Below are 11,420 nucleotides of genomic sequence, written 5' to 3'. Positions count from 1 at the left end.
ATTAGCTTAGCTTAGGACTTTTAGTTAGATACGAGATTTTTAGTTAGGTAGATTAGATTATTCCCCTGCGTATAGGAGATGCATATAGGCACTAAAAGACTATATTAAAAATCCCGATAGGTTTAGTCACTGTTTTCATGTGGACACTGTTTTGTGAATGGAGAAAAGACTCAAAAAGCAAGACGGAACAGAAAGTGAATTAGTGATAATAATAAACAATTTTTAGGATTAAAAAAAAACTCTGAAACGTACCATGTTACAGTTAGTTAGGATAGTTAGGAAATTTAATTTTTGAAAATAGTATTAGGTAACCATAAACATTTTGTAAAAGGGAAAGAGGAATATACCGTCAGATATTCTTCTTTTCTTCTTAGGACTTTCTTTTTTAAAAACGGCGGAGATGTGGTATATTATGAACCCTCTGTATAAATCATAATTTAAATATGATGTTATTAACCTTTAGGGTATTGAACATACATAAAAACAATAGCTTATAGTTTGTATCACATGTTTATTACGAGTGAACTTGAACTATATTTGTTATGGTTCAGATAGGTATAAAAACACGCTGAGCAATCAGTATGGATATAGATATACAAATAATTATTAGAAGTTAGTATGTAGTAAGGCGAGGCGCTATGAATCATTAATGTTATTGTTTAGATATTGGATACCAGTGAATAAAATATAATGTATAGTAAGACGTGTTTAGTCTTTTTAATTAATTAGAACCAGAAGGCACTAACAACACACTATTTAATACAGTTGTACTCGCTTACTTAACATCCTTTATTTTATAAGGTTTTGGCTTTTCTTTCCTCAGGTAGCTTTACCTCCGTGACTGTGTTGGTCGTCGCCCTGAAAGGCAGGGTCTTCTGGCATTGTTGTCACAAATGGTAATATTGCTCCTGTAGTGATCTTTTTCCAAGTTAAACTATTATTCTTCTAACTTGGCTATACTGTACTGATGACGACTAATGAGTCAGAAACACGTGTCTGCAGTTGCATTCCATCTTTTTGTATTGTTAATTTTGTATTCACATTCACATTGCGAGTTATTTGCCAATGATTTTTCTTTTCTATGTTTATAGTTGTACTCGCTTACTTAACATGCTTTATTTTATAAGGTTTTGGCTTTTCTTTCCTCAGGTAGCTTTACCTCCGTGACTGTGTTGGTCGTCGCCCTGAAAGGCAGGGTCTTCTGACATTGTTGTCACAAATTGTAATATTGCTCCTGTAGTGATCTTTTTCCAAGTTAAACTATTATTCTTCTAACTTGGCTATACTGTACTGATGACGACTAATGAGTCAGAAACACGTGTCTGCAGTTGCATTCCATCTTTTTATATTGTTAATTTTGTATTCACATTCACATTGCGAGTTACTTGCCAATGATTTTTCTTTTCTATGTTTATAGTTGTACTCGCTTACTTAACATCCTTTATTTTATAAGGTTTTGGCTTTTCTTTCCTCAGGTAGCTTTACCTCCGTGACTGTGTTGTTCGTGGCCCTGAAAGGCAGGGTCTTCTGACATTGTTGTCACAAATGGTAATATTGCTCCTGTAGTAATCTTTTTCCAAGTTAAACTATTATTCTTCTAACTTGGCTATACTGTACTGATGACGACTAATGAGTCAGAAACACGTGTCTGCAGTTGCATTCCATCTTTTTATATTGTTAATTTTGTATTCATATTCACATTGCGAGTTATTTGCCAATGATTTTTCTTTTCTATGTTTATAGTTAGTAGTGAGTATTCCTTCCTACAAATCGGAGGAGTGGGTCAATGAACAACCGCTGGCTAGGGTGAATATTAATTAGATGAACAGCCACTGGCTAGGGTGAATATTAATTAGATGACACCAACACTAGAAAGGGGATATATGATTAGCAAAGGAATTCGCATTAACGAAAATCAGTGACCATGACCAATTAGAAAAAATTCATCTTCTCATGTTCGCAAAGTAATGTGTGTTTTATATTCTTGACTGTGTACATATCTCAAGATCTGAAATAACAGTCGAATGCGCACGTACCTCTTCTTTATTAACCATGATATGCAATAATTGTAACATGCAAAAAGCAGCAGAATTTTATAAAGTATTGTTACTTGTGAATGAACGCGATGGTAAGAGGGTGAATAAATTAAGAAATATTTCCCTCTTAATAGACTATTCGGATTACACATGCAGACACTTAGTGAGAAGCGAATGTCGGGAAGGGGATAGAAAGTACTGAAATAAAACTTCATGCATTTGAACAGTAATAATTAAAAAATACGCATGCTTCACTACAATATACTGTATAATTGTATAAATTAAAACCAGCCAGGTATAAACGTATACGCCACTTTATATCAAGCAGCCATGCATGATCTAAGATTTAGTTGGATATCATAGTACATGCATTTTTTAAAGATTGGTACTGTGGTATTAAAACACACTAGGGGGGTGCTGCATACATTTCATTGGCTGGCCACCTGCTCATGGGATTTAGAAGCAGGGATTTTAAAATTTGGACCCAACCCATTCCATTAAGCTATAAAACCGTAGGTACTACCACCCACTAAAGTAGTTTTACTAATATCACCTTGTTCGTACCCTAAATGAAAGAAAAACTTGCTGTACCGGTATGTACGAGGTCAAGTCGTAAAATTATAAATCATTTAAAAATGTCACCTGATGACTCCTAGTGGAGTTAAAAACATAGAAAACAGCTTAAACCGTAGTTATGAAGTGATTTTAGTGCGCACCGGAATAAAACTCTAAAACTCTTAAAACATGAGAAGTGAACAAAAAATAGTACGGGAGTGCATAAAACATCAGACGCGACAACAAAATTCGCCATCGGCTTGGATTACGAAAAGTGATAAAAAACATCGGGTTTAAAACATGACAAGTGAACAAAAACTAATATGTGTACGGGGGGCTGCTTAAAAAGTGGATGTAAACATCAGACGCGACAACAAAATTCGCCGTCGGCTTGGATTACGAAAAGTGTTAAAAAACATCGGGTTTAAAACATGACAAGTGAACAAAAACTAATATGTGTACGGGGCTGCTTAAAAAGTGGATGTAAACATCAGACGCGACAACAAAATTCGCCGTCGGCTTGGATTACGAAAAGTGATAAAAAAACATCGTGTTTTAAAATGGCTATAGTGAACAAAACTAGTACGGGAGTGCTTAAAAAGCATTTGCATTGTTTGTATTGTATTGTCTAACTTTCATTTTGGGATATGTATGCGAAAACAACAAGGTAATCTTAATAAAATAAAAAGTTTAAATAATATTTCAGTTCTTTTCTTAACCCACACCTGACTTTTCTTTGTTGTTTTTTAACTATCTAAATTAATAACATTGTGTTATTGGTTTAAATAGGTAAACACACATATATTCTAAAATGAAAATTTTTCTTTCGGGATATATGTCCAAAAACTATATGGTAATCTTTAAGAAAATAAAAAGTTTAGATAATATCTCAGTTTTTTCTTAACCCACACCTGACTTTTTTTTGTTGTTTTTTTAACTGACTAAATTAATAACATTGTGTTATTGGTTTAAATAGGTAAACACACATATATTCTAAAATGAAAATTTTTCCTTCGGGATATGTGTCCAAAAACTATATGGTAATCTTTAAGAAAATAAAAAGTTTAGATAATATCTCAGTTTTTTCTTAACCCACACCTGACTTTTTTTTGTTGTTTTTTAACTATCTAAATTAATAACATTGTGTTATTGGTTTAAATAGGTAAACACACATATATTCTAAAATGAAAATTTTTCCTTCGGGATATGTGTCCAAAAACTATATGGTAATCTTAATAAAATAAAAAGTTTAAATAATATTTCAGTTATTTTCTTAACCCACACCCGAGCTTTCTTTGTTGTTTTTTAACTATTTGAATTAATAAAATTTTATTATTAATTTAAATATTTAAACACACATATATTCTAAAATATAAATTTTACTTGCATTTCGGATAATTAACTCACACCTGACTTCCAAAACCAAAAATTTCCCGAAAGGAAATAATTAGTTTGTCAGGTATTTTTTAATTCAAAAATGAGTAGACCAAAAATTTCTTTAAAGCAAAGAGTGACTTTTTGCAAAATAATAACCTCTTTATAAAATAATAATCATATACCTCTGAATAAATATTCATGACCACGAATTTTATTAAACGTAAAATTGTAGCTACCATAATCAAATCGGCTTTTACTCACCACAGCTGTAAATTTTTGCATTATGCGGAGAAGATACATTCGCTCCGCTAACGTAAAAACCCAGCATAGTTGAGCGAAAACCGATTCTCGATATTGAATGAAATTTAAACGCCATGAGCGTACTTAATAATTTTTTTTTTTTTTTTTTTTTATTTGAAAACTTGCAAATTTACAATCTACTCTGTACAAAAGAGTATTAAGTAAAACTGATAATTATGTAATGTTTTGTAGGTGTTGCCGGCCAGTGCCGGTTCACCTTATTCACCACTGTATTCACTAACACAAATGTCACTCACACAAGTCTTCTGGCCACTGTCTCTTGAGTCTCCTAACTGGTAATGGACGATTGGAAAGCGTGGAAATCAACTCGTTGTTGTGATTGATACTTCTTTTTCTATGTTTGGTCGCATGCAGTCCTATTACATCCTTTATGAATGGTATTTTTAAGTCCTCATGTAATGTTTGGTTTGAAATATACCAGGGTGCATTTGCAATGATTCTTACACAAACCATACATACTCTAGACGTTTCACGACCATGTTAATCTTTCGGATCGAATTAACGCCATCTCTTGATTGGAATGGGAACTAAATTGACAAATTTTAGTTAGGTGGAAATTTTTAATTTATAAATTTTGCAGGATTTTTGATGAAATTTCGCAGGAAATTAAAGCAACAGAAAGACAATTTAATGTTTTATTCAATAATTATTCTATGAGTTAAAATTAACTTAAAAGTTCCATCTACATAAAAAATACCTACCTACTAAAAGTATTGCCTTAAAGTTCTGTTAGTATGTAGTGTTCTAATCGGGGCTGAAATACCAATATAATTAAAAATCATAGTTTTAATGAAAACTTCAAATACTCCAATTTGTTTTCAAAATGGTAAACACTACTGCCATAATGTGTCACGTGAAAGCAATGATGTGTAATATTGAGTTGAATGAAAATTTTTGAAAGAATCTTGTAGAATGATTGTTTAGATAAATACCTTATAATCTTATACAAACTTCCAAAAATATATAGGCCCGAAATGTTGATGACACACTTGTCTATTAGAATAAACTGTTTCAGGATCTATTATATTGTTTTTTTAAATGTGGAGAAACACAACAGGGGATGATCAATGTAAACTAAAAATTCTACTCATAAAAACGGAGAGGAGGTTAATACAATTGATTAAAATTGTGATTAAATCTAATTAAAAACGTAACACCACTATAATAAAATAATTAAGCCACAAACTGTTAAATAAAAAGTAAAAAACAAATTAATTTAATTGTCAACTGTCAGTTGTTAAATATGACGAGAGAATTAACTGACAGCGACATCTCTGGATTGGAATGGTAACTAATTTGCTGTCTTGACCTTGACAATTTACGTGAAACGTCTATGAGTATGTATGGTTTGTGGATTCTTAAAGTTTTTGATTGGTATGTCTGCAGAATTTTGGTGTTTGATGGTTTCGTACATCCCCATAGTTCAATCCCGTAGGTCCATATAGGTTTTAGTATTATTTTGTATATTGCCAGTTTGTTTTCTATGGATAATTGTGATCTTCTACCAAGAAGCCAATTCATTTGTCTGGTTTTTATTTGGAGTTGTTGTTTTTTAGCTTTAATGTGCGCTTTCCATGTTAGTTTCTGATCAAGGTGAATACCTAAATATTTGACTTCAGCCTTCACTGGGATAACTTGGTGTTTAAAATTTTTTTAGCTAAAGTATTTATTGATTTTAATATTAATTTTCCACGTCATTTATGAAAATTAAGAAAAGATTTTTTGAATTAATGTTTTAAAAAGAAATATCTTTCTAAAACTAATATTATTTTTATTATTTGACTATTGGAAACAAGGTAGGTCACCCTTACAGGGAATTTTATCATAAAACAATATAATATTGTTATATATCAATGAAAAGGGAAAAAAATGAACAATTCAAAAATATATAGGTATAGCTCATTTTTAAATTCAATACAAAGGGGTAGTTTTTTTTACTAACACATGAATAAAATTAATTTTCCAAGTCATTTATGAAAATTAAGAAAAGATTTTTTGAATTAATGTTTTAAAAAGAAATATCTTCCTAAAACTAATATTATTTTTATTATTTGACTATTGGAAACAGGGTAGTTCACCCTTACAGGGAATTTTATCATAAAACAATATAATATTGTTGTATATCAATGAAAAGGGAAAAAAATGAACAATTCAAAAATATATATAGCTCATTTTTAAATTCAATACAAAGGGGTAGTTTTTTTTACTAACACATGAATAAAATTAATTTTCCAAGTCATTTATGAAAATTAAGAAAAGATTTTTTGAATTAATGTTTTAAAAAGAAATATCTTTCTAAAACTAATATTATTTTTATTATTTGACTATTGGAAACAGGGTAGTTCACCCTTACAGGGAATTTTATCATAAAACAATATAATATTGTTATATATCAATGAAAAGGGAAAAAATGAACAATTCAAAAATATATATAGCTCATTTTTAAATTCAATACAAAGGGGTAGTTTTTTTTACTAACACATGAATAAAATTAATTTTCCAAGTCATTTATGAAAATTAAGAAAAGATTTTTTGAATTAATGTTTTAAAAAGAAATATATTTCTAAAACTAATATTATTTTTATTATTTGACTATTGGAAACAGGGTAGGTCACCCGTACAAAGAATTTTATCATAAAACAATATAATATTGTTATATATCAATACAAAGGGGTAGTTTTTTTACTAACACATAATAAAATTAATTTTCCATATCATTTATGAAAAGATTTCTTAAAATCTTGGTTTATTATAAAAATTATTTCTAAATTGATCATTAAAAAATATATGCTACATATATTTAAAAGGGGGGGTAAAATAAAAACCTATTTATTATTGCAAACAATACAATATGTAGTTAAACAATAAATGAACAAATTATTATTACAACACGCACAAATATGTGCACTAATGTCACTCAAATTCCCAGTTGAATGTTCAGTAATATGGACAGAAGGAACGTATGGTGGTATTCCGCGAAGAGTCTCAAAAAAACACGATGGGCATAAAGTGTGATTGTCTACAGCATAATAACATTGGGTCATACATACTGTCTGTCTGCATTCGTAAGACAAAAATCGCATGTTGTTGACATCATTCACTTGTGATATTTTGGTATCGACTTCTTGAGAATCCATATCTAGGATTTCACAGTCTTCGAGGTCTGATACATTTTCGGTATATAGTGAAAAAACAAAACTTTCGTTAGTGTCACTATCACTTTCTTCAGCTTGATATGAAACTGCTTCATCCATGGGAATTTCGAGGTTTTCATCGTTATTCGGTGGTATAATATCTAACGGATTTACTAACGCGTCGTCCATTGCAATTTCAAGGTTTTTTGCTGTTACTACAAAAATTATAACTAAATAAATGCAATCAAAAATTAATTTATATGTATCAAGTAGTAGAGATAGAGGGGTCTGGCATAGTATTTTCAAGTAGAAGGGATAGAGAGGGTCTGGCATGTATCAGTGGAGTGGGTTATAACCATCTGCTTTTCACATCTAAAAATAGTTCAAGCATCAACAAGCAGGGCATCCGGTTTGTCTGGAGAATATCCGGTCTAATAATGAAGAGGAGGGGCTCTAAAAATAACATGGTGTGAGGGCAGTGGTCTTGTAACATCCTATTTAAGGCAAATTAGTGGAGCTCCCCGGTAGTTTATCGCGAATCATGAATACATGCAGCAGGTGCAACAAATCGTATTCGCGCTCGGATAACCTATCGCGACATTTAAAAAAATGCAAATACGGAAATGTGGATAGTGATAATAAGCAGAATGGGGATTATTATCTTCCCAAAAAAAAAGATTAAGACCACTTGGAGTGGAAGTGATTGATGGAACTGTTTCGAAATTGTCACACGCGTTCAAAAACAGAATCGCATCTTATCGTTTTAGTAGTGATAAAAAACTGGATTATCATGGATTTTTAAACGATGTCAAACCCAAAGTTTTGAACATTTTGAGTGAATATTTACATCAGCACGATAGCATAAAGGTAAATTTTGAAATATTTGGTATTTATCTAAAACCTGACACTAACCTATCAGATATCAAGTCGATGAACACATGTAATAAAATTATAACTATCAGCACTGAACTGGATGAAGTATTTGATGATTTTAAGGAAGAACTGATGACGCAAGCATCAGAATTTCAAGAGAAAGATTCAAATTGGGTATTGCAGGAAATAATGTCTTTAGATGTTAACATAAACAAATATAGTAGTATTTCCGCATCAACATATATTCGTCTCCCAATACCTATAGTACGAAAACACGCTATTTTAAATATCGAAAACAAAGATAATAAGTGTTTTGCATGGAGTATTATTGGAGCTATTTTTCCTGCTAGTGGCAACCCAACCAAACCAAAATCATATCCACCATACGATACTTTGTTGAATTTTGAAGGAATTGACTTTCCGATGAAACTAAAAGACATTAAAAAGTTTGAGAACCTCAATAATATTTCAGTAAATGTTTATGGGCTGGAATCCAATTTCGTAAATAATAAAAGGCAATATGAAATAGTTGGACCATTGCATTTTACAAGTAATCGCCATGCCACTCACGTGAACCTTTTGCTTATAACAAATGATAAACAAAGTCATTATTGTCTGATTCTAGATATGTCGAGACTTGTAAGAAGTCAAAAAACAAAAGACCGTCACAAAGTATACTTATGTGATGGATGTCTACAATTCTTTGTTTGCGAAGAAAAGCTCGATAATCACCAAAATAACGACTGTTCTCATATTTACACAGAACTTCCCACAACGAAACCTAAAATTAATAAGTTTGGTGAAATGGTGCCAGAAAATATACTAAAATTTATAAATATCCAAAAAATGTTACCTGTGCCATTTGTGATCTATGCTGATTTTGAAAGTCTGCTAAAACCCATAGACCATGTTGAACCTTTCAATGGAAATTCATATTCCGTTAAAACTGCTGAACACCAAGCATATTCGTTTGCATTTTACCTTAAATGCAACTATGATGATTCACTTTCTAAACTAATAAAATATGAAGGACAGGATGCTCCCAAAGTGTTTATACAGAAATTGGATGATTTAGTGCATGAACTATATAACAATCACCTTAAACATATTAAACCAATGTCGCCGTTAACTAAAGAAGAAATTGAAAAACATGAAACTGCTACCGAGTGTTACTTGTGCGGAAAGCCATTTAATCCTTTCAATCGTAAGGTGAAAGATCATCACCATCTCAATTCATTATATCTTGGACCCAGCCATAACTCCTGTAATATAAATAACAAACTCTCAAATACAATACCCGTGTTCTTTCACAACATGAGTAATTATGATTGTCATCTTTTTATTAAAGAGCTTTCAACAACTGGTGAAAAAGTTTCAGTAATTGCACAGACGAAAGAAAAATATATCACAATTTCTAAAAGAATTCTGGTAGAAGAGTCGAAAAATGGCCTAGATAAATACATAACTCTAAAATTTGTTGATTCATACAGATTTTTGGCAAAATCTTTGGATATTCTGAGCACAACCTTAAATTCGGAGCAGTGTACAGAAATTAGAAAGTATTTTCCAAATACTAAACACTTTGAACTTGTGAGACACAAGGGTGTCTTTCCTTATTCATATATGGATGGATTTGATAGACTTAAAGAAAAAACACTACCACCTAAAGAAAATTTCTACAATAATCTAACTAACAAACACATTTCTGATGAAGATTATGCAAGAGCAATTGATGTATGGAACACATTTGATTGTAAATCTATGAGTGACTATACTATGGTGTACTTAGTATCAGATGTCTTATTATTGGCTGATGTGTTTGAAAATTTTAGAAAAATATGTCACAAAGAATACAATTTGGATCCTTGTCACTACACAACTGCTCCTGCATTAAGTTGGGATGCTATGTTAAGATATACCGAAATTGAACTAGAGCTTCTTACAGATGTGGACATGGTACACTTTTTAAAGAAAGGAGTGAGGAGGTGTGGCACAATGTAGCAAACGAGAAGCCGTGGCAAATAATCAATATGTCCCAACTATGATCCACAACAACCCAAGTCTTACATCATGTATCTAGATGCCACAAATTTATATGGTGCAGTCATGTGTCATCTTCCATATGGAAATTTTAAATGGGTAACCGATGTTGAAAACTTCAACTGTTTTGTGGTGGAGGATGATGCGGATAAAGGGTATGTGTTGGAAGTGGATTTGGAATATCCAGCTCATTTACATTCTTTACATAATGATTTACCATTCTGCCCCGAGAGCATGGTACCTCCAGGAAGCAAATGTCCTAAACTTATCCCAAATTTCAACAATAAAACTAAATACATTATCCGTTATCGCAATCTTAAGCAGTGTCTTAGGTATGGTCTGGTACTAAAAAGGTTTCATCGTATACTAGAGTTTTCGCAATCACCATGGTTAAAAAAATATATTGACCTAAACACATCACTCAGAAACAAGGCCAAAAACGAGTTTGAACGGGATCTTTTTAAGCTTCTGGTTAATGCGATACTCGGTAAAACTTTAGAGAATGTTGAAAAAAGAAAAGATATCCGCCTGTGCACTCGCTGGGAAACAAAAACAAATTCGTTGGGAGCCAGGTAGCGTTACCAGGTGTCCCGATTTGCGCGGGACGTCCCGATTTTCAGGGGTCTGGGGACGCGTACCGATTTGTACCTGATCGGGACACTAAATGTCCCGATTTTCACCCACGAAAACCAATTTCAGGAGGACTTGCAGTGAATTTTATAACTATGTTATAAAAACAAGGCACTCCTAAAAGCGGCAAAATCGAATGAAAAATATAATTTTAATAAAAAATAAATAATTTACTTAATCTACGATTTTTTTTTTTGTAATTTCGTCTGATTATTATTATTAAGTATGTAGTAAATACAGATTATAGAAACACCTTGTAGTCCAGTAAATGAACGGGAAATACGGCGATACCGTGTAAATTTCAGGATCAACTCCGAATTGCATGAAAATTTGGACGGCTTGTGCTGTTGGTTGCTTTTACTCGGGGGGTGACAATCACCCTTAGTTGGGGGTGAAAAACCGCGCGCTTAAAATAAGTCCGGAGATGAATAAATTGACTAATTGCTTAGAGTCT

The 11,420-nt window shown here is 31.9% G+C and overlaps 1 protein-coding gene across 1 annotated transcript; it reads left to right on the top strand.

Annotated features, from left to right (window-relative positions):
- Positions 1-8,353: 8,353 nt before the first annotated feature.
- Positions 8,354-10,297, top strand: LOC126892024 (uncharacterized). Its single transcript, XM_050661441.1, has one exon. It carries the CDS (start codon positions 8,354-8,356, stop codon positions 10,295-10,297), a length of 1,944 nt encoding a protein of 647 aa, XP_050517398.1.
- Positions 10,298-11,420: the final 1,123 nt, after the last annotated feature.

The sequence above is a fragment of the Diabrotica virgifera genome, chromosome 1 (assembly GCF_917563875.1).
Source record: "Diabrotica virgifera virgifera chromosome 1, PGI_DIABVI_V3a".
Classification (NCBI taxonomy): domain Eukaryota; kingdom Metazoa; phylum Arthropoda; class Insecta; order Coleoptera; family Chrysomelidae; genus Diabrotica; species Diabrotica virgifera.
This window is presented reverse-complemented; position numbering and strand designations above follow the sequence as displayed.

Bases quoted from the DNA above. Each gene is read 5' to 3' on its own strand.
- LOC126892024 (XM_050661441.1), top strand. From the start codon at position 8,354: ATGAACACATGTAATAAAATTATAACTATCAGCACTGAACTGGATGAA.